General features: G+C 36.1%; 1 protein-coding gene across 5 annotated transcripts in view; it reads left to right on the top strand.

Moving 5' to 3' along the window:
- phldb2b (pleckstrin homology-like domain, family B, member 2b) overlaps positions 1-7,874 on the top strand; it is a 75,388-nt gene extending 67,514 nt beyond the window's left edge. For all 5 annotated transcript variants that reach the window (XM_056450334.1, XM_056450336.1, XM_056450337.1 and 2 more), the window contains 5 exons: positions 1,856-1,946; positions 2,266-2,412; positions 5,510-5,729; positions 5,817-5,902; positions 6,302-7,874. In XM_056450334.1, coding sequence (XP_056306309.1) covers positions 1,856-1,946; positions 2,266-2,412; positions 5,510-5,729; positions 5,817-5,902; positions 6,302-6,442 — 685 coding nt within the window. In that variant the 3' untranslated portion in view covers positions 6,443-7,874. The remainder of the gene's footprint in view (positions 1-1,855; positions 1,947-2,265; positions 2,413-5,509; positions 5,730-5,816; positions 5,903-6,301) is intronic.
- The last annotated feature ends 17,762 nt before the right edge of the window (positions 7,875-25,636 follow it).

Raw genomic sequence — 25,636 nt, forward strand, 5'->3', positions numbered from 1 at the left:
AATGTAAGTATCTTGGCACAATCTTTGATTTCACATTAATTTTCCAGCAGAACTCAGTAGCTGTTACTAAGAAAGTGCATCAGAGAATGTATGTTCTTAGGAAACTGAACTCTTTCTGTGTAGAAGAAATATACTGAGAACTTTTTATACTACCTATATTGAGATTATATTAAGCTTTTCCTTTTTATGCTGGTTCTTCTCACTTTCCGTTACAGACTAAAATCGCCTTCAAAACTTAGTCAAGACTTGCTCCAAGATTATTGGTTTGCCTCTGGAGTCTAGCAGACTTACATGAACAGCAAATGCGAAGGAAAACTCAAAGTCTGATAGAAGATGATTCCCATCCTCTGAAGCCTTTTTTTTTGTTCTGTTGCCCTCTGGAAGAAGGTTTAGAAGCATTAAATGCTCTTCTAACAGATATAAATTCACCTTTGTTCTTGAGGCAATAAGGCTTTACAACCTTACATTTTACCAAGTTTAAAATTTTTAATATATGGGTCGTCCTATGTTTTTAGTACTATTTATGAAGTTATTATAAAGCATGCTAGATTGTGTTTTTTTATATTGTTTTTAAGTGATTTGACTCTTTATGCGTTTGTTGTATCATGAAATGCTACTGCCCTAATTTAATTGCCCCTGGTGGGATTAAAAAAGTTGTTTAACCTAAAACTGAAACTTTAATTTTAGGGTAAACTATCCCTTTAAAGCCTGTGACTGTGTGAACATTTCAGCATTTCAGAGATTAAAATATCCAGCCACCACAAATTATAATGCTTGTAATTTTGATAAAGATTACATTATACAATAAAGATGCAGTGTTGATTATTCAATATCTGTACCTGAATACTGTTGTAATAACTATATTGCACGTTTATTTTTGCTATATTCTATTTATCTATGCTTGTAAGGTATTTGGTTTTCATTATTCGAGATTCACCTTCCTACAAAATCACCTTAATCCATCTATAATCAAGAATTCCTTCCAAATAAAGCTAGATTCACAACATAATGCATATCACAGAAATACAAAATATCGCCAGATTAAAATAATGTCAGATTTTTCCAATATCATGCAGCCCTAATTGGTCTCTATTCACAACAAGTGAGTATTGTCAAGTATGGTTTAACTGATACTCGAAAATGGTTTTCGGCTTTTGACCCATCCAATACAGATGCATAATATGAGTGTATTAAGTGTTGTTTCTCATATACAGCTATAACACAAAAATAATGTATTCTGATTGCTTTATCAACACAACCTCATTTAATTTATGCAGTAAACTTAAACATTGCCTTGTTTATTTATGATTTTGCAAGCACTACCATTGTCTTCATGCAAAACCAATATAGGAGATCATAGTTCTGGAGGGTATGTTTTGTTTTATGAGAGTTATTATTTTTGGAGTGTCCATAAATAAACACTGGAATGGCATATGGTTTGACCTAGAAGGTGATTCCCATATATTCTCAACATAGGTGAAAGATTTAAGGACCATATTGAAGGGCCAAGCAGAGAGGTGAAGGTTTTAGAGGGCAGTTTTACAGAGAGGAGTGGCTGGTCAGATCTTTTCCACGTGTTCATTTTGAAGTCTAAATGGAAAGCATCAGACGTCAAGACTGTGGCCCGCACTCCCTATGTCTGGATTTGCTAATGTGTTCCAGTGCTGAGTGGCTTTATTGGTTCCTTCTGTGTTCTCCAGCATATATACAGTACATACACGCATGTGCTTATAAGACATGCATATATTTGCATTCTTTTTGGCGTAGGTCAAATATGTAATGTCTTAGTGTCTACTTTTTGTAGCATTTGGTGTAAGTAGTAAAATGTAATGCCTCATTTCTTATGTTTCGGCAGTGCCAGCACCTCCAATGTTTTGAAGATTGAGGAGATGGAGCGCCTCCTCCGGGAGGCTCAGGCTGAGAAGCATCGGCTCCTGGAATACAGGGTAATGAAACGGCCACACAAACCTGCCACTTCCTGCTAACAGTTTCACAGTCCAGTTTTCAGCACACCATAAAGCCAAATGAGTGCCATTTGGCTGCATTGATCTTTAACTGGAGCTTGTTGGCCTTGTTAGAAGTTTCTCGGTCAGCCATGAACAACAAATTCAGCTTGAAATGCAGTAACGCTGTGGGAAACGAGCTGTTCTTCCTGTATCTGATGTTGTTCATAGGAGTTAGTGCTGGAACAGACAGTACTAATTTTGTGCGGCTTTAAAAAACCAACTCGTTTCGGTACTAAACAGTGTCTTATTTTTGTTTCAGGAGAGAGAGATGGAGAGTAAGAGCAGGGCTCTGGAAGAGGAGAGAAGGAGGAGAGAAGATCTGGAAAAACGGTTGCAGGAAGAAACCACCAGGAGGCAGAAACTGATTGAGAGAGAAGTGAAACTGCGTGAAAAACAGAGAGCACAGGTCAGTGCTGTGCTGTGCAAAGGCATTGCTATTAGTGCTCATAGCCTAACTTCAACCAAGAGTTCAACTTCAAAAGATCAACTTCAAGAGTTGATCTTTAACGTTGCACACAAGTGCTACCAAAAACCACAACTACGTATGAATATGCTAGCAACTCATAGCAAATGTCTAACACACAGAATGCAATAGCAGCCCGACAGATGACCTAAAACATCAGCAACCACATAGGTACACTCTAACAACTGCACAAAACACTGACTACGTTTACATGGACATTGAATATTTTGCCTTAATCTGAATAAGACAATAATATGAAGGTGTTTACATGAGTTGCTTTTTGAAAGTTCCTTTCATGATCCCGTTTTGCATGTTATAGCACATAATTCGATTAAGGTCATTACATCACAGCGCTGTCCACATTTCCTCCAGTGTTCCATGTAGTTTCGGGTGTTTCGGGTTTAATTTGTCGACTTTAACTGCAGTTTGACACTTTCACTTATATTCAGGAACATTTCAGGTGTCTGTGGTCCTTTACTGACTCAGGCGGTGCAGAGAATAGCGTCAAACAGCCGTGTGTGTATAGAATATCTTGTCGTAAAACGTAAAAGTTTGATTGCGGTGTTTACATGTCTGTACTGCACTTCAATAATGCGACTAAACTCGGCTTACTCCACATGACTTAATTCGATTTCTGTTTAGTTCAATTATAACTTTAATCGGAATAAATTAATCAAAAATCACTGTTTACATGGTTAACTCTAAATCAGAGTATTGTCTTAATCGTATTAAATTCGGATTATTGCTGTCCATGTAAACGTACTTACTGACACATTCACACAATAGCAACAACATGGCAAAATGTTAAACAGAATAAATAAGCAACTTAAGGTCCCTAAGTCCAAATTTTCGTATGCATTTTTTTCGTATTCATAAGCGAAAAATTTGTCACGTAAACACCGAGTCCGATGCATATTGATTAATCTATTACGAAAAAACACAAAACATTTTGGAGTCAGTTTAAGCAGTGATACTGTTCTCTCTTCTCCAAAGAAGCTAAAGAAATATGAATAGGCTACATATTGAGTTCATCCAATACTGCATAGAGAGAACGGCGAGTTCAGCTCATTATCAAAGACCTGTGCTGGATTATCCCCAAATTCATTTATTCGTTTTCTTTTCGGCTGAGTCCCTTTATTAATCAGGGGTCGCCACAGCAGAATGAACCACCAACTTGTGGATACCCTTTCAGCTGCAATCCAACACTTGGAAACACCCATCCACTCTTGCATTCACACATACACTACAGCCAATTTAGCTTATTCAATTCACCTATACCGCATGTCTTTGGACTGTGGGGGAAACCGGAGCACCTGGAGGAAACCCACCAGAACACGGGGGGAACCCGAAAGCAATTTTTAGTTCAGATTAATGAGAAAATGTTTGTTTCATAGTCTAGTACAGTTGAAGTCAGAATTATTAAACCCCCTGTTGATTTTTTTTTCCCCAATTTCTGTTTAACGGAGAGAAGATTTTTTTCAACACATTTCTAAACATAATAGTTTTAATAACTCATCTCTAATAACTGATTTATTTTATCTTTGCCATGATGACAGTAAATAATATTTGATTAGATATTTTCAAGACACTTCTATAAGCTTAAAGTGATATTTAAAGGCTTAACTGGGTTAATTAGGTTAACTAGGCAGGTTAGGGTAATTAGGCAAGTTATTGTATAACGATGGTTTGTTCTGTAGACTATCGAAAAAATATATAGCTTAAAGAGGTTAATAATTTTGACCTTAAAATGGCTTTTAAAAAATTTAAAACTGCTTTTATTCTAGCCAAAATAAAACAAATAAGACTTTCTCCAGAAAAAAATATTATGAGACATACTGTGAAAATTGCTCTGTTAAACATCATTTGGGAAATATTTAAACAAAATAAAAATATATAAAGGGGGGCTAATAATTCTGACTTCAACTGTATGTCTTCAAGCACTTGGTCTCGTGATAAATATCTAATTATTCTTAAAAGATATTTTAAAAGTTTAAATAATGAATAATTATTCACTGTATTTTTAAGCACCCATGATAACAATATCAGGCATGTTCATTGTCACGATATATTGTATTGCTGAATATCATTTCGTCTATCCAGAAAACTTCAGCAACCATTTAAAGACACCCTAGAAATGTACACATACAGTGCTCAACATAAATGAGTACACCCCATTTTAAAAAATGAATATTTGTATCCGTTTCTCATACATTTTGGTGCATTTAAACAAAATAGATTTATTAAACAGATATATTTATTAAAATAATATTTTAGTCACTGAACATCTTTAGAAATAGAGTGATAATACATTTAAATTTATGCAAAATATTGGGGGAAAACTACAAAACTTCAACAAAATTTTATACATTTTTGTACTTTTTTTTTTTTTTTTTTTTACATTTTTTATTTAATATTTTTCCCCAACATATAAATTTGGGTGTTTTAATTCTGGACCGTTATCATGAATTATTTTGCTAGTTAAGCTCCAGATTTGGCTTCAGTACTGACTAATCTTATAGGTACAAATATAATATTGTAAAGCTTCCTACAGAAAATATTAATTTAAGTGAGAGATTTTTGAGGGATGTACTCATATGTTCATTCATTCATTATCCTTTGGCTTAGTCCCATAATTCATCAGGGGTCGCCACAGTGGAATGAACTGCCAACTTATCCACTATATGTTTTACACAGTGGATGCCCTTCCAGCTGCAACCCAGTACTGGGAAACATCCACACACTCTCCTTCACATACATAAACTACGGCCAATTTAGTTCATTCAATTCACCTATAGCACATGTCTTTGGACTGTGAGGGAGACCGGAGCACCCAGAGGAAATCCACACGAACACAGGGAGAACATGCAAACTCCACACAGAAACACCATCTGACCCAGCCGGGACTTGAACCAGCGACCTTCTTGCTGTGAGGCGACAGTGCTAACCACCATGTCGACCATTCATATGTTAAGCACTGTAAATAGTTATTTAGACTACTAAATTACAAACAACAAAATGTTTTTTTCACTGTGGCTTACAGTCTCGTCCCCTGACACGCTACCTGCCCGTGAGAAAGGACGACTTTGACCTTCGTGCCCACATCGACTCTGCCGGCCACAACACAGAGACCTGTTATCACATCTCCATCACAGAGAAAACCTGCAGGGGCTTCCTCATTAAGATGGGCGGCAAAATCAAAACCTGGAAGAAGCGCTGGTTTGTCTTCGATCGGAACCGCAGGACACTGAGCTACTACGCGGGTCAGATGATTATTCAATTATGAAGTCGGTTGAAATTGGTTGCATACTGTCAGTATTGACTTTTGTACTTTTTTCGTGTGGTTTCAGATAAACACGAAGCCAAACTGAAAGGAGTGATTTATTTTCAGGCCATAGAGGAAGTGTATTATGATCACTTAAAGAGCGCACACAAGGTACTTTTCCTCTGCAGCTAATAATTATTCATGTAATAAGCTTTATATTTATACAATTATTTAAATTTGACTGTAGAATTTGTTAAATCTTTATTATTATTAATTTTAATATGTTATCCTAATCATTTTAATTAAACATAGCTTTAGATTCTTTATATTTATTTAGACGTTTATACATATAATTATTAAGATTTACCAAATTAAGCATTTAAAATGATTAATAACCATGAACACATGTCTGTTATTTTATTTTATTCAATAATGAGGTAAATATGCAGTCATGCTTTCTGGCTTTTAAAATAAAACGTACCAATTTTTATTTAAAAATGATTCATTTATTTTTTATGTTCCTGTACTGCCCTCTTGAGGCCAAAATCTAATCTTCCATCCCTCTTTCAGAGTCCAAACCCTTCTCTAACGTTCAGTGTGAAGACTCACGATCGTGTTTACTACATGGTGGCTCCCTCCCCAGAAGCTATGAGAATATGGATGGACGTTATCGTGACAGGAGCCGAGGGATACACTCAGTTCATGATTTAGACATTATCTAATGGAGGAATAATAAGTGCGGTGTGTGAATTCAACCACCGGACTTGATCTGCACTCCTTCACATGCTGGTTTCACTATTGATTCCCCTGAACGCTGGACTGATTGTGTTCATAAAGTTTTTTCCCCGAGTATCTCGATCCACAGTATTGAAGCTTTTCTATTTGCTGCCTTCATATTTTTTAATCATTTTTATGCAACTTTTTGGCAACCCACATGACTGAACTATAATATTTGTGTGTATGTCTTGGTATTTTGTCTGTGTTTGTGTGAAGAGGTGTTAAATGATTTTTAGCGCCAATGTGCCACGTTGTGTGTGGTCTGTTTGTTACCTTGTGTACAGGGCCTCAGGGACACACAATCATTATGATATAAACAGCTGTCAGCTGTTCAGCCAAAGATTAAACACACACACACACACTGACCACTACACGCTGTAGAGTTTATGTATAGATACATGTTTTGCGTTTGTAACAGTGCCTTCAGTTTTGTATTATATTGATATGCCTGTATACCCGACATTCATATTAATCCAAGGTGCTAACAGACCCCGATTACCAGTTTAAAGCTATTGTAGCACTACAGTTATTCAATATAAAACTCTCAAACTTTCCAAAACACTTAAGGCTGCTTGGCATTGAGGTATTATGCTGATGTTAAAGGATAAAACGTCTTGTTGTCTAATTATGCACACATAGAAACTAGGTTTTTAGTATGTTTTATGATATTTTATTATCATGCATATGTAACATTTGCATTTTATGGACTTTATTCATTGCTTCTGGGCTATTTTCAGGGTATGGATATTTGTATTTCTTTTGAAGAAACAGCAATGCCACAAGCAAGTTATTAGAAACTATTATACATAGAAATTAGATTTTATAACACTAACAACTGTATTTTTTATGGACAGTATTTAATGCTTTCAACCCATTTTCAGTTGGTTTGGAGAGACAGCAGTGTCACAAATGTAGAAACTAGGTTTTTAGTGTGTTTTATAACACCTGATCATTTAATCAAAGTGCTTATGTAACATTTACATTTTTATTTTCTATAATTCTCCGTTTAGCAACATTTCTCTGTGCCACAAACAAGACGTCACCGCAAAACCAAAAATAAATTGGTTTTCCTAATCCCTAGAATTTAGCATAAAGTTGCTTACATCACATTAATTCCATACAGTTTGGGTTGTTTTATTAGTACAAATCCAATCAGGCCGAATTGAAAAGGATTTCACTGCCACCAGCAGGGGGCGACAGCCATCCACACGTGCTCAACATGTTAGCCATTAAAGCTCGTGTCTGTGAATTAGCCAGTTGTGTTTTGAATATTTTTAATATTCCTTTCAGATGAATATTTATACTGTTGTTTACCGTGCATGCACCTTTTTTTGCATACTGCAAAATAAAGCAGATGTATAATGTTTCTAGTGTGTACTTGATAACCCAGCTAAACCTTTGATTATGTCCTAAATATATGGTCATCTAGATGTCTAACCTCGCTCCCGCAGGCAAACAAGACTTGCTGGACAGAAATCAAATTAGGGATTTGAGCAATAACAGCTTAGTCTTAAGGTCTGATTACTCACTCTGAAAGACGACAGATAAACAGACATTCTGTAATTTGAATATTTACATGTGCATTATCATTTAAACATCCTCCAAGCAGGCTTGTGCGTGAGTGTTGAGCCCTGTAGGCCTGCTCTAATTTTTTCATGTTTTGCCTTGTGAGGATGTCTGACATCATCCGTGCTGTGATTAATGCCCTATATTTGGTTTTCTTTTGTGGGAATACCGTCCTTTACTTGTCCTTCTTTTTCAGAGAATACTTTGTGTGCTGAATTCTCCCACGAGGAGTTGCAATCTCGAGCCAAGCAATCATTTGTCAGTTTCCTCTAAGTGCTTTTCTATAAAGGTGTTTGGGCCACATCGTTCCCTATAAAACATCCTGTTTCCATCCAAGTGCTTTGTGTAACCCATCATCTCGCTCTTTCATTTCCCCCTGATTTCTCCCTCCTGCGGTTTTGCCAAAATTTCTTCATAGTGCTTCCTGCATTGAGATGCATGTGCGCCTCATGGCATGATAACATTAAAGGGATAAAGTTCATCTAAAAAACGAAAATTTGCCATTAATTTACTCACCCTCAGGGCAGCAGAGATGTGGGTGAAGCTTTAAAATTCTGTAGAACAAAGATGTTTTTTTTGCTTAAACTGTGCAGTCAGTGGCTGCTGGCGCTTTGAGAGTAAAAGTAACATGTACAGGTGAAACAAAAACAAAACAATCATTTCGTTTCACGAAATTAGCATTATGTACAACATTTTACCTCAAACGGTCCACAGACATGACAGTATGGACCGCGAATTTCTTAATACATACTAATTGTAACTATTTTTTGACTCTCAAAGTTCTGTTTACCTTTAAGACTTTTAAGTATCCGTTTACTTGCATATTTTAAATCACCAAAACCAAAATTTCAGCATGATTTTCTTTTGAAATGTGCATTTTTATTTGACGTGTGACTAGGCCTGTCACAAAAATTCATATATCGACTTATCATGCAATAGTTGGAGATGACCTCAATATTTTTTGCCATTGCAATATATATATTTACAAATTCACAAATTGTGAATTGCCATTTTACAATGACATTTACATTCTACCTCACCGGTGTCAAAGTTTAAAATTGGATATTTGCTTGATAGGACATTTTGTAGCATACATAATAGGACATTTACCTTTTTAACATCAAATTAAGAATGTTATTTAAGTATTTTAAAGTGTTTATGGCTATTTGCATTATTATATTATAATAAAATAAAGATTAATTGAATTTATGCTGTTATATACGTAAGCATTATATAATCAGTGGCATAAAATGATCTCAAAATGACAATAATATAGCTTATTGCAACAATTTATGTGAGATTATGTCGCACAACAAAAATTCCTTATCATGACAGGCCTACATGTGATGTAATTTCAACTGAACCATGAAGATACGGTGGGACGTAGAGTAGCTCCTCCCCTTTAAAAAAAAGTTTACACTGAAAACTCTAAAAATAATGAGTGCACTTTATTACCTGGATGATGCACTCATTTAACCTGTAAAATGAAGTGTGTAATGATGGACACTTCATGCACTCAACGACCGCAGCTTTGCTCATGTAGCGGAAAGGGCGGAGCTCTCGGGCACACATGTTGGATTACGTTATTTATTTTGGATTGTGAAAGCAGTATTCTCCTATGAGAGTGATTATACCTCCCGATGGTGAATGCGGTTATACAAAGGGGAAGGAATTCTTTGGTAGTTTTGTCATTTATTTCACTAATATGGCAACCGTCAAACATCATCAGGGAAATGGTTTGAATTTCCTCCGAGTAAAATAACCATTAGTGTTCCATTTGGGATGACATTACAATCATATACTATGCTGTTGAGTGTGTAGGTGCATAAGTACATAGTGCATAAGTGGGATGCAGCATCAGTTCCTGGAGGGCCATAGCTTTGCATAGTTTAGCTTTAACCCTAATTAAACACTCCAAATCAAATTAATTCAGTCCTTCAGGTTTGTTTGAAACTTACAGGTAGAGGCTGGTTTATATTTCTGCGTGCTGTTTGTGTTGCTCTGCAATAACACTTCCGAAACGTTAGCTGGCGGTAAGTTTTTATGTTTCTCTGTTTCGTGTTTCTTCACAGGGTTTTTTTCTGAAACTACCTTAATGTACAAGTAGCTAAAACTCGCTCATTCAGAGGCGGGAGCCGGTGGACGTGCAACAACTTTAATCATAAGGTAAACATGAAAAAGTAGTTTCCATTTATAGCTCCTTCACGCGACTACACACTTGTAAACACTCGCTCCAACGAGTTCACGCGGCTTTCAGTCCCGGTCACACTGGTCACAGCTACCAAGCCGACCAATCACAGAGCTTGCACTATGCATTGTTGCGACATGTAGTTACATTTTGTGAGACGTGCATGTCAGCGTTGGCGTCTGCTACAGTGAGGGGTATGCCACCACATGAAGGCTGCGCCGGACCATTCGCATGTGCTTGACACGGAAGTATAATCTATTGAATACTATTGAATACCAAAGACTATTGAATACACAAGACATGTCACTCCTATCTTTTTGAATGGGGAAAAGTGTAACGGTCCATATGGGGAATAAGGCTCCGCATACTAGTACAGGAGCCAATCATCGATCAATATATGGTGAATAAAGCCTGCCTTCAAGTACAGAAGCCAATCATCGATTGCTATAGACTGATGATACTCTGGGGGAGAAGCTTGGACCAGACGTGAGTTTCTGCAGATTTTTCTTATTCGAACATTTAGAAATAAAACTAAAGAGTCAGTTGTTGTTTAATTTTATTCCTGATTCCTAATATGAAATTTAATCTTAAGCTTGACAAGCAGTTTTGAGAAATTTGATGTTTCATTCAAACAGAATGCCTGAGCTTACTGCCCGAGAGGTGTTTTAAAAAATGGCTGATGAGTGAAATGACTTGCCTTGAAGGGACTTTGGTATAAATCAGCCTTAAGTGTGTTGGAGCAGGGTTGGAACTAAACTGTGCAAGGATGCAGCCCTCCAGGAACAGACTGTGACACCCCTGATTTAGGCGGAAGTGACAAACTGCAAATTTTGGATGTTTGTATCTTCTAAACATGAATTTTGGAGCACACTAGTTTATAGATATCCTTGTTAGAACATTTTAACAACAGTTAATCGGTCACTTGTGGAATCATCTTTAATGTATTTTTAATGGTTTAAACTTCTTTCGGCTGGAAACAAAAAGAAACTTTCAAGAGTAATCAAGCAGGCATCTAACATTACTGGATACCCACTGACACAACTTTAAGATTTATACAATTCTGCTTTAAAGAGAAAAGTAGTTTCTATTGTTTCTGATCCTTCTCATCCATTATGTTGTTTTTTCCAGGTTCTTCCATCAGTCTGTCATTTTAGAACACCACTGGCAAAGATAATGTATAGTAACTCTTTCATTCCAACTGCGATTAATATTTCAAACAAGGACAAACAGGAACTTGTGTTTTAAGTCTGATGTTTATTATTGATTGCTTTACTGCCAACATAGCCTTATTCTGAAAACGTAGCCCTATTTATGTTTTTGGAGATTGTGAATTATGTAGCCAGAGCTACGAATGGCTGTATTTAATTTTTTAAATGAAGGCTATGGGGCAGGTCAATCAATTCAATTGGTTGTGTTTAAGGAAGGAGGAGGTGGGTTAGTCGAACGATCGGTCAGTCAGTCAGTCGACAGTGGCCTCCGGTGGGTTTACGCGACAGCAGACACGACAGCAGGCGTGAATGGCACTAACAAGACAAATTTGAGATCTGAAAAAGCATACACAGCAGCTTCTGGCGGATTCGTGAAGACAAAAACTGCAAAAAAAAACGTACCTCCTGGGACATATTTGGCGCTCTCCAGAAATGTATATAGAGGAATGTTTTCAGAATGAGCCTGGGTTGTACAGTGAGGTCTTGGTGTTCTGTGGGTGTGTTTTTTGTATTGTTTATGTGATAATATGGATAATAAAGTTATTGAAATTGAAAGTCTAACATACTGATCTAAAAAACTTCACAGAGACTTTAAAATCTTTACTGTTCCACCAAAGAGCTATCTTAGTTGGTCTAAGGCTGAGTAAATTACCAGCAAATTTTCAATTTGGGTGAAGGATTCATTTAATATATTGAATGTATCCTCATATTAGATGGGAGAAGCAGGAATTGGACCTCATCTTGTCAAGCACTGTCCCGCCTGTTAAAAGGATAATTGATGTTGGAGAGATTCTGGCTCAAAAGCACTTATGCAGCGACTCTCGTCCTTAGGGAATACACATAATGACAAGTAATTTTATTTAGGGTTTGATCCTGAGGGAGTTCGCTTTCCACATGCGTTTAGACCCCAATCTGCATAGCATTAGGCCCAAAGTAAAGCTCTCTATAGGACATATAAATATTATAGAAATAAATGTTGAAATAGGACTGCTCGTCAAACCATTTCATAAGTTTTTTAAAGATATAATGCTTTAAAACGTGCTAACTGGCATGTTAGAACTAGTTAGTTGAATCATAAAAGGTGAATAGCACACATTAAAGGTCCTTAAATCACCACTAAGAGTAAGAAGCTGTAGATTACAGGTAATAATAATGGTTTAAATAATGATCCATTTCTTACCCAATGATCCCTTTGTTTCATAAGATCCCAATATATCATCAGGAGCAACTGGTATTACTTTTGTTTCACCTGTATATTTTTTTACTCAAAATGCCAGATGACTTGCATTTCATGAATCACCACAGTTTCAGCTAAAATCTGCTCTAATTTAGTATTGAAGCAGGAAAAATATCTTTTATGGCCTGAGCGTGATTTCAGGCAACAACCAGGAACACACACTAAAGAGCATTTACATGATGTTGTTTCTAAAACTACACTGCAAACTTTTTAAATGCATTTTGGTAAAAATAAATATACAAGAAAATGGCATTTTAGTAGAATGAAATCATTTTTGAAAACCGGTTTCAAAGTGCAGGTTTCTGTTTTTAGTATATCAGTGTCATGTGGATGTTCTCTAAATGAGAAAAAAATTCTCGTTTGCATGCTTATTTGAATATGTTTTAGCCTTAGGATGTATACAGACAAGATCATGAGCTCTTAGTAACATCAGTCCTGAGCTTCTGATTTTCACACAGATCATGAATATTTAATCTGGCTTTTTTTAGGTAATGAACCTTTGGTATTTACAGTCTATGGTAATGACAGAAGGCACATTATGCTTTAGCTGGTGAAAGTACAGGTTAGAGACTTGGTAATGACTTGATGTCAGAGGCTTCACAGCTGTTCTTTTATGCTCTTTGCTCCAAACAAATCATGTAGACTAACTTCAGGGAGTTCATCTGTAAGTAAACTTGACCTCAAGCCTTTGTGTGTGAGACAGACGTTTTTGGGGGAGGGTCTACAATTAGTGTGTAGAAAGAGTGTAATTTAGCCCCACCTTAATTTTTTTGTGTATTCATGGTGGTCCACATATATTGCGGGGGGCCCAGCTGGTATCCAGCTGCAGTGTCAGATAAGCGCTTCCCTGTCCTGTCCTGTCCGGGACCATGATTGTGTTTGATTGCTGTCTGCTGAGTGGCTCTTTTCTGTAGAGATAGTGATTAAGCACAAATGACAACGGTATGTCTGTTTAGACATATACATGCAAAAGTTACTTCCCAACAAACACACAACATTGCCTCAACGTAGTGACCTTCCTACAACATTGTATCAACCTTGTAAAAAGGTTGAGGATTACGTTGTTGCTGAAGGGTGTCACAATGGTGTCATAATGTTGCCATGTAAAGGGCCGTTGCTTTAGGTTGTGCTTAGGCTGCATGGACGACCACTGTACAACATTTTCTTGTCATCAATGAATCAGTTTAAATTTCAACAGATCGTTCGGCTTCTCATTCAACAACGACCGAGGAGATGTGAGTATTGCTTTATTTCTTCTTGCTAAATAAGTCATCAGTGGTCATTTGTGTAGTCCTGTTGTGTCAAGAAATGATCTGTCCTCTCTTGTTCACTGCCTACTTTGACTTGTCGCTGCTGTGGATAAATCTCTGAAACTGGATTCTCTGTTGGATTTGTTTCTTTCTCTGACTGCTTTCTCTGTGCCAACAACTACGCATGGTCTTCGGCTGTGCCGGGGGTCTGCTGTTTTCTCCAGTCCAGAGCTTCAATGCCTAGTGTTCTTGTTTGTTTACTTTACTTTCTCAACTGACATTTTAATTTAACCTGTCCTTTGAGTTTAATTATATATATTTAATCATTTAATTTAGCCTAAACATTATTTTATACTGTTTACTTATAATTAGATGCGTACTGTATGTAATAAATGTTGTGAAATACATAAAAAAGTTTGATTATATACATTTGTGTGGCATTTTTACACTTCAAAGCTAACACGTGCACTTGCTAAATTAAAAAGAAAAAATGAATTAACAATATTAAATATTAAGCAATAGTGGAAAAGTATTACATTGTATACACACTGCTGCTAAACTAAACAGGCAGTTATACTGACGTTGTCCTTCCATTTTATAAGACATATTTGTGGTTTGTTTGTCATCAAACGCCCATGTGTCTAGAAACGTCTAGCGTTTCATCCTAAACCGTTTCTACATCCAAAACGTCGTTTTATAGGCCTTTACATTCAAACAAAGTTAATAGATTGAAATAAACAACGTGTGTTAATTACCTGGTTTTGCTCTGTTCGAGTCTGTACCGCGGCGTAACGTTAGTACACAAGTTTTGTTAAAGCTTTCCAAGCTTCATAGTAAGTAAACTTTTCATATGGACCATTTACTCAGCACATTACAAAACTCCGCGTTTTGAGCAGAGATTGGGTTTGGACTTTTTTTGTGAACAACTCTGATTGGCTATTGCGTTCAAGAAATCAACAGAAAAGACTATGATTGGTTATATTGCTCCAGTCAAAAAATAAACCTCTGTAATTAGCATAAATTAGCATTTGCCAAATCCTATATTTTGTTGTTTTTGTTTTCTGTTCTTTTTTTTTTAGTAAACATGGTCATCAACAATGGTAATACCATAATTCCTCAACATTGACTTGGTTTAATGTTTATAACATGGTTAATATGAAACAAAATAAAAAAAATACTAATTATATATCTGTACACACAAACAAACACACATATATACGAATATATGCATACCGAAACCTGTACGTATAAGAGGAAAAAACTATATACATAATGTCAGACAAGTACATAACTGAAAAAAATGTGTAATAAAATTATTGTAGAACAGATCAAACTGAAAAAAAAAAGTTTGTTGTCACCAATATCTTAAAAGAATATCTCTTAAAATCACTTAAATCAAGTTTTAATAATTATTAATGGAGATCAAATTTTCATGTATATGGTTCCATTGATGAATTGTTAAAATCTTTGATCTGTTAATTTAGGCAGTGGGTTGCTTTAGTTGAACAATGTCTGTGAAATAGGTATATTAAAACAAAACTGCAAGTCATGGAATGTCCTTAGTCCTTTCTCATCATAAATATTCTCTAAGGTATTATTGCCTTTATCTAACCAGAGTGAACAAGTTATTGGCACTCGTACCAGGTAATAATTATTCTATATTTGAGACTGCATATAGAACTTTGATGAATGGCTGACCAAACGTCATGTAGATATTGCATTAGCTATTTTCTCTGGGTTTTGAAATAACTAAAATAATGTCTCTGTGTCTTAAATGGTTCTTTATAACCAGGTAACTATTCTAGGCAAATGTTGTATACAAAATACAAACACACTTGTATCATAAAATGCAAATATTGTAATGATTTTATACTAACTGCGCGTTAAAAAAAAATCTGATTTGTTTCCTCATATGAAAGTGTCCCTGATGACAATTAAAAACATCAGGCAAATTGCAATTTTTTTCTGCCTGCAGAATATACAAAACAATTGTTTCAAATGCAGGAAAAGTGAGGTTTTTGTCTACCCCTAAAAGTACATTAGATTTATGAATGTCATATAACTTTTGTTTCTCGATCTCATGTGACCTTGAGCCTCCAGTCAGTGTCAGTGAAAGGAAATACATTGCTAACCAATTGTGAGTGAATTACTGTGCCACGGTTCATTTATATTCATTGAACCGTGACAGGGATCCTTCAGTGAGACTACCGAGGGTTCTTTTGTCAAAGGGCCATCACATTAATGTCTGCGATGGTGTCTGTAAAGTGATGGTTCAGCACAATCAGGTTAGAGATGAATCGTTTGCCCTTTCATCATTTCCATGCCCTTTTACTCTCTTTGTCCAGAATGAGGGATGTAATAACGTTAAGTTGACAAAACAGATGAGGCTAATTGATAGCATATTGATCAGTTGAATTTTTTTTTTGACATTTACCCACCTCAGGAGGCTTTTCTCCTCAACGTCAAGCTTGCACCTATCGCTTTTGAAGGAAGATAGTAAACTGGTAAAGCTGGACACACATTTTTTCTAGTTAGTGCATTAAAAATACAATTGATTTTAACTGAAACCCAGGCTCATTCAGAAAACATACCTCAACATACATTTCTGGAGAGTGCTAAATACGTCCCAGGAGCTACATTTATATATATTTTTTTGTAGTTTTTGTTTTTCGAGAATCCACCAGAGGCCGCTGTGTACGCTTTTTGGTATCTCAAAGTTCTCTCGTGAGTGCCATTCGCGCCTGCTGTTCTTGCGTAAATACACCAGAGGCTGCTGTCAACTGAATGACTGACTGACCAATCGACTGACCAACCCTCCTCCTTCCCTAAACCCAACCTATAGTGTTTTCATAAGCACCGCTTGACCCGCCCACCGCCTTCCTTAATCCCAACCAGAAAAAGAAAACCCCTCGCCTCATTTTTACAACGTTTTCAGATTTTACCACATTTTCACCCTGTTATTTACTAGTTTATTTTATTTTTTGGTTTCTGTTTTAGTATAACCTGCTTTCTGGAACCGTTCCATACCGGACATGAACCCCATAGTTGTTGTTAAAAGCTCTCTGCGTCTCAAGTCTGCTGAAGTACAACTGGACAAACTGGTAACAGCAGGAAAGCTGTCCACACTGAGGTCCACACTGCGGTCAGCCGGTTAAGCACGAAAAGGAACAGCATTATACAGCCCCTAAACGACTGTTATTACAACATTTCAAAACACCGCCCAATTGTTTAACACCATTTACTTTAATACAGCAGTGCACCAAAAAGTGCATTTGTGTCATTTTAACTGATGTCCCACTTTCGCTGACTCGCACCACCACAGACAAGCTATTATTCACAACACTTTTCACTTGCAAACTCTCTGAAAAATGTCACTTTGCTCCTCTTGTTTCAGAGATGGAAGCCCTTGTTTCTGTGGCTCAGAAAGAATTAATTATAGATGAAAAGTTTGTGGTGTGGATCTATTATTGATGCTGATGGAAGCTTGGGATGAAGCAACGGCTGTAAGTAAAGGAAATGACATCATCTGTTGAGTTGCGAATGTCAGTGTTGCAGAGCAGCCAAAATTACATGGAAGCTATATATGTAGGTATTATATTAGAATTTTATCTTACTTTATGACCATTCTAAACATATGTCTCTAATGGCAATACAACATACAATATGTCATATCGTTATCAAATCACCTACCTGCGTCACTTCCCATGGCCTCATGTATGGTGGCCCAAAGAGCTCAAACACATTGCAAGTGTAAGGGGTGGTCCAGAGTATATTTTTAAGGATTAGTTGTGTTTATAAGATGTAAAGCAATGTGTGCTCATGCTTCATTTGTAGAACATCATGTTATTTTTTCATATATCTTACTTCGATTATATACTGATACTCAGCTAACATAAAAACGAATGTCATATTTCCTAGTTCCTCTGAAAGGCCTCCCTCAAGAGGCTCTGATTGCTCAGCTAACATAATGTGTTGTGATTCGCAGATCGGCTCCACATTACCAGTAATGCGTCAAGTGGGTGTTTACAGCGGTTTGGCTTATCAATAAATACATTTCCCGATGTTTACATCCTCGCTACAATATACCGTTAACACTAGACACTGTGCATGTCATCAATTTTAACAAATAAAAACACTTACAGGTTGTGGCTCACAATCCACAGCTTCTGCTTGTTCTAGCTGCTCCTTTGAGGAGTTTTTAGCTAAATCCAGCACTGAACTGAGATTCTGGAAGCTGCCCTTTGTCAAATACTAGCTATATATTTTTTCAGAATTCTTTGGAAAATAATTCAAATTAAACTGTAAGTACTTCTCTCTTTGTGTCGTGTCCTTTGGAAGAAAAAATACAGAAATAGAACAAGCTCTGTGGAAATAACGTTTGGACAGCATTTTAGTTTTCGCTTTAGCTATAACATTACAGAGCCTCTGGCCATGCCCCTTTACTGCGCAGGGTGTGTGCGCATGGTAAATGCATGTAAACAGAAGCACTTGTGATCTCACTAGCCCAGATGTACTTTTTTGTGGTCCCCATGTCTCCCTTTTCATTGAACTTTGAGCGTATTACATTCAGATATGTTGATTATGTTTACACAGCTACATTACACATCAACTAATATGATATTGTAGTGGAACACCTCTTTAAGAAAACACATGCATATAGAAAAAAAAACTAACAAATTGAAATAAACATCATAAGTTTGACAAAACGCATGCAAAAAATGACACCCCAAAAATGTGTAGGTGATCTCAAAAAGTGACGAACCAGGCTGCTTCCTGTTTAGAGTCAGCAGTGTTCTTGGAGATCTGAGAAGTTTTTTGTTTACTTGAAGGTCTTGGTCGTACAGTTCTTTGATGTTTGTATATTTTTTATCCCTAATCATCTGATGAATTGCAAAATGAATGTTAAATGAACCACTGAAATAGAATGCAGCTGGGTTCATCACTTTTTGGTGTCCCCAACACATTTCCTTTGTGGTCTGCACTGTTTATAGCATGTTTCTGTATTTGCATATGTTGCATGTGAACATTGTCAAATTGAAGATGTTTTTTTTAGTTTGTTAGTGTTTTTCTATTTGATAGTCCTTTTTTCTGCTATCAGGATGCACATTCACTTAAAACAGAGCGGTGCATGATTTTGTTCTTTGGGGAACGATTGACAGTATTTGAGGCTGTTACTAACAAGATAAAGGAAGATTAACAAATGGACAAATTGTTGGCCTAAAGGAATTCCAAAAGGAACAAAGTGGTTTCGAGGGTGAGGGAAGGTTGAGGTATTTGATTAAAGTTTCTGAGGGCAAATTATTTTTTACAAAATAATCAGGTGCAGGTGCACATAGTTTATAACAAAAGTAAGTTTTGATTTCATGGTGATTAAACTTGCAGTGTGTTTGACTCTCTCAGCTAACATACTTATGGAATAGTAAAGTGTCCACTCGATGTACACATCAATATCTCAGCGAAAGTAATGTCATCCAGGTAATACTCGCCTACAGTTTTTTTGAAACCTGACTCTGACTTCAGACTTATTGCTCAACTCACAAACTTTTTTCACATACTACGTAATAGGGAAGAATGTCCCTATGTAAAAAATAAAGAAGACTGTTAGAAAACAGGTCTGTTCCCATTTGACAGTTAGTAGACTTTGAAGTGGACTTCACATGGTGTTCCACAATCTTAACTGAGATTCCATTCTGAAGCAAGAAACATGTTCAGTTGCATATTGTGACACACTTCATATAACCACATGATACAGTTTATTGTGTATAAACAGTATATATTAAATAGCACGGCATCTATTTATCTCTCATTTTAAAGCTTTTAAATGAACAATAATATTTAAATATATAATTTGTATAGGGCGTCACGTTGGCGCAGTGAGTAGCATGATCGCCTTACAGCAAAAACGTTCGAGCCCCGGCTGGGTCAGTTGGCATTTCTGTGTGGAGTTTACATGTTCTCCTTGTGTTGGCATTATTAAAGAGTAAAAAATTAAAGAGTGTATGGGTATGAGTGTGTGACTGGAAGGGCATTCGCTGCGTAAAACATGTGCTGGATAAGTTGGTGGTTCATTCTGCTGTGGCACCCCTGATTAATAAAGGGACTAAGCCGAAAAGAAAATGAATGAATGAATGAATTTGTATAAATGATATAAATAAATATAATATTTTAAATATATGATTTTATTAGAATTTAAAGATTACATTATGTATTTGCAGAATATCGAGTTGTCAAACCTCAAACTGCTTTCATATGTATGACTGGAGTCTGGATGTCGCTGTGTTCCAAATGTCAAGTGAAGTGTCAAGTTCTTCGCTCAGGGAATAGAGAGCATTAGGGACCCTGTCAATCACAACACAGCTCCAGTCAAACAAAAAGTATTGTTTTCAAAGCATCGAACCAAAGGGTGCTATTCTCAGCAAATGAAAGAGTGCGAGGATGAGAAATGAGATTTGATTCTCCCAAGCGAGTGTGAATTTGCAGAAACTCACACTGCACCATTCACACTCCAATCAGTGTCCTGAAAGTCTCAGAGAGGCGTATGTTCCCCCTCCGCCCGCCGGCTCCACCTCCACCTCTCATTGGATGACCTACTGAGGTTGCCATGGAGATCGGTGTAGTAGGGCAAGCGTGTAAAATGAGGGGTGCAGATTTTGAATGGCCAAACCCCCTGTGATATAATTTCATATGCACACAAACTGTGATTTTTGATCACGCAATCCTTGTGTGTACAGTGATGCAGCCACTTTTTTGTTTATTTCTGGTGGCCCGGGGTGACATCTGACCTTTTTTGAGAGGGTGGTCTTGGCTGGCTTATTTGGTGCTAAGGGACCAATGATTTTTTTTGTTTTTAGTTTTTAATTTAGGTGTTATATTTACCTATTAAACTAGCTATAAAAATGTGGCAAAGCTTATACAGTGCACATCATAAATGAGTACTCCCCCTATAAAAAAAAAACAGTATTTTTATTTCTCAGTGAATATGGACAGCACATTTTGTTGCATACGGTCACCTACCATCTTTAGGAATAGAAGGGTATTTCATTTTAAATGAGTTGTTGCCACTAAAAATAGCAAATTACAAAATTTAAACTAGATTTTAGGCTACACAGTGGCACAGTAGGTAGTGCTGTCCCCTCACAGCAAGAAGGTCCCTGGTTCGATTCTCGGCTGGGTCAGTTGGCACTTCTGTGTGGAGTTTGCATGTTCTCCCTGTGTTTGCATGGGTTTCCTCTGGGTGCTCCGGTTTCCCCCACAGTCCAAAGACATGCGGTACAGGTGAATTGGGTAGGCTAAATTGTCCTGTATGAGTGTGAATGTGTGTGTATGGATGTTTCCCAGAGATGGGATGCGGATGGAACGGCATCTGTTGCGTAAAAACATGCTGGATAAGTTGGCGGTTCATTCCGCTGTGGCGACCCCAGATTAATAAAGGGACTAAGTCAAAAAGAAAATGAATGAATGAAACTGGATTTTACCATTTTTTTTGGTTTTCTTGATGTTGCTTCTAATAAAATTCTATTTAATATTATTCCATGACATATTTATTCAGGTGTACCAACTTTTGCACTATGATATTTGTTTTGTTTTTTTGTCACTTTAGTTCCTGTTCTGGCTTTGGGACAGATTAATGTAATTTATATACACAAATGTCTTATTGTACCCCATCCTACACTCTCATGAAATCTGGTATAATGTTGTACCAAAGACGGTACAAACCCTTGTAACTGGGGCAGTACCTTTTTATGGAACAGAATTGTACTTTAAGACAAAGTAACAAATTTGTACTATTGCAGTTTGTGCCTTTAAGGGCATGATTGGTACCAAGGGAAACCAAAATGTACCTTTGGTTTTTAAAACCTGCAGATACAATATTGTACCTTCATCAAAGGTACAAATCTGATCCATGAAGGCACCACTACAGTGACAAGACACATTGTACCTTTACAGTGTCAAATGTGTTCCTTTAGGAACTATTAAAAGGTATTTTTTATATCCAAAATGTGTCAATTTATTTTCAGTAAATACAAAACATCAAATACATTTTTAAACAATGTTTTTTTTTAAAGTTTCTTTTAGTGTAAATGCACTTTTTCCATTTACAATAAAGAATAAAAATACTTTAACATCAATTAAAAGATCTAGTTTTTGCTAAACAATTCACAATTTCACAAAAATGTAACCGAAACATATTCTCCCATATAAAACATTATTCTCCAATTTTCACACAATACCTTCATAATCACTTAAAAGTTTATTTAAAATAGAAACAAAATTATGTAAAAGTATTGTAACGAGATATACACAGCGTTTTACAATAGTAGATTAGTTTTAGAATAGTAAAATGTCTGCATGAACACTTTGCATGTGCAGGACTTTTGCCAGCTCACGTGAAAGCAAATGCCAAAAGGTACGGAAATCAATAATGAAATAATGTATTTATCAGAAAATGCTTACCAAATGTTTATCAAACATGCCTTAAATGTTTAGTTTACAATACCTATAGTTTTGTTTTAGCAGTTGTATTGTATTTTAGAACTTAATAATTAATGTTTATGAGTTTCTCTAAACATACGCTAATAAGTTATAAATCATGCTTTAATAGGGAAATTATTCATAAATCACTTTGCCTTTCCAGTAATATTTATTTTCATAGATATTGTAATAAAGGAGTTGTCCAACACTTATGTACCTATTTTATGAGAACAATTGTGTACCTTCATTTAAATTGTACCATAAAAGGTACAGAACAGTATCAAGAGGTCTTTTCTGTACCATATAAGGTACAACTTTTACAAAACTGTTCCTTAAGGAGCATTATTTGTACCACCGTGTACCTTTTTTCTGAGAGTGTATAGAAACTATTAATTTAATAGAGCTCTGTAAGGGGTGTACTCATTTATGCTGGGCAAAGTGTATACACACACACAAAATTTTTTTTGAGGAACGAAGCAAAAAGTGTTACTCAGACTTGAATTAAAATGAAAATGAAAACTGAAACTTGTTCCAAGCCTTTTTTCCCTCTGTTGTACACAAAAGAAGAATATTCTGAAAATGCTGAAAACCAATAGCCAATGGTTTCCATAGTATTTGTTATATCCCAAATGATGTTTAACAGAGCAATTTTCACAGTATGTCTGATAATATTTTTTCTTCTGGACAAAGTTTTATTTGTTTTATTTCGGCTAGAATAAAAGCATTTTTTAATTTTTTAAAAGCCATTTTAATGACAAAACTATTAGCCCCCTTAAGTTATATATTTTTTCGATAATCTACAGAACAAACCATCATTATACACTAACTTGCTTAATTACCCTAACCTGCCTAGTTGACCTAATTAACCTAGTTAAGCCTTTAAATGTCCCTTTAAGCTATATAGAAGTGTCTTGAAACATATCTAGTCAAATATTATTTACTGTCATCATGACAAAGATAAAATAAATCAGTTATTATTATTACAACTATTATGTTTAGAAATGTGTTGAAAAAAATCTCTCTGTTAAACAGAAATTGTGGGGGGGGATAAACAGGGGGGCTAAAGCCAGATAAGCATGTTTGTGTGCTCATTCTCTGTGTGAACAATCCAATTTTTGATTGATGTCTTTTGGGGAGTCTTTAGTCTTTAGTAGTTTTTGAGAAAAGACGAGAAAAAAGATGAGAAGATGGTAGGTATTAATGGTGTTCCGTACACGATTAAAATAATGTTTCGTACAGGGCGCATAACTTCAGTTCACCAACAAAAATGGGCGTTGCTTTAAGTCTTATTAAAAACTAATGTCAGAATATACTATTATTATGTTTAACTTGAAGTTAATGTTATATTTATTAATTTTTGTTTGAAATGATATAACTAAACAATCATTACATTTTTATATCATGTTTATTTTAATATAGTAGACAGATTAAAATAATAAAACATTAAATTCATGCAAATTAACACTAACTTGACTGACCTTTTATGAATATAAACATCATCACTGCACAAAGATTATGCAAACAGCGTCTGCAGCCTGTCTCTCAGGCTATTTCTGGCAGAGAGTTGCACCATGCGGTCATCACCCACATCTGACATTTAGATATCCCCATTTCAAAGCATTTGTTCAACAAAAGATAATTTATTTAACAATTTGTGATAATATAATGTTCATTTCATAAGGATTTTAATACCTTCTGATAAATACATTAAATGAAAATGCATATTGTCATTGCTTTAAATGTTTAGCTTGCCCACTGTCTATTTTTAAGCGCATAGGTGGACGTAACAAACTTACTGAATTTTCTCAGAAATATATGGTAGGAGGGTCTCTGTTGTGCTCAGGGGTGAAAGCATTGGCGTTAAAATGTCATCTGTATACGGAACATTGTTGAGTACGGAAAATGGTTAGTCTATGGTACATGTGTTTGTTGCCTCATTACAAACATCTGCAACAAATTCACATTATACACACTAAACTAACAATCGATACAATTAAACAGACCTTATGCCTCTTTGGGGTGGCACTGATTTCATTTAGTCTATATATCCCACATTTTGTGTTCTGAGAAGCTGTTATGCATGGCTGCCTCATAATACTGCTCCTTTTTAATCTTCCTGCCTCTCCTGTTTTCAAAATAAGAGTCCCACATACATTGAATGTTTAATACAAGCTTAGATAAACTTAAAAATGAGGGGGAATGGGTATTGTTGTAATCACATTAGAAATGTTGTGGCCAATCAAAAGATGACTGAGGTGTGGATATGAATGATCCCATGGGGAATGTTGGAGTCTGTGTTTTGATCCAATTGACCTGTTTTTTTTATTGGGTTTTTAGCACTCATAGGATTTACATGAGAACAAGGAAACAATGATATTGGAGGCTCATAGTGTGTCATTTACATGTACTAAACTCTATTATTCAGCTATGCCTAGGTGTATGCAGATTTCCATTATATAGCACATTCAAGACATGTGAATGTGAATTTTTATACAAACACTACATTCAAATACTAATACACTACGTTAATCATTCAACTTGAATGAATAAATAATTATCTTAGGCAATTGTATTCAGACTCCACTGTACCTAAAAATCAGGAATCAAAAATCCACTCAAAAACTCAACATAATCAGGAAATTCCTCTAAGACAGACATTTAGTAAGGATACTGAACGGAAAGGGAGAGAAAGAAAGGAAGCAGGGAAAGCGAAAGATATTAGAGGTCTACGTTTGCTCCGTATCAAGTTATCTGTCAACCAAAAGCCGTCGAACAGGAAAAACCGGGAGCGTTTCACTCAGAGCACTTCGACTACACAACAAAAGTTCAGTCTTGGACAGCAGGCAAATCCCTTGAGAAGTTTTAAGCAACCGCTTGCAGTTTCCCCTGGAGATGAAGGAAAGAGCGTTTCTGAGAAAAGTGGGGCGTTAGTGAGACCATCTGTAGACTTTTAACTCAACGAATGCTGTATAACATTGTGTATTTCTGAATTATTTAGCTTTTAGGATCATGGCAGCCCACTAATGTACGAGTTTGATGGCTTTTTTCACCTCTAAGAGCCATCTGACATTTGGGGTTTACTTCAGACAATCCTCCACTCTGTCTTGAAATACAGCAGTCTTTCTCTCCCTCTCCTTCACTTGTTTGTACAAATGCACTCTTATGTGTCTTCTCTCTGTTCACTGTAATCAAATTCAATACGATTCC

The sequence above is a fragment of the Danio aesculapii genome, chromosome 24, assembly GCF_903798145.1.
Source record: "Danio aesculapii chromosome 24, fDanAes4.1, whole genome shotgun sequence".
NCBI lineage: Eukaryota > Metazoa > Chordata > Actinopteri > Cypriniformes > Danionidae > Danio > Danio aesculapii.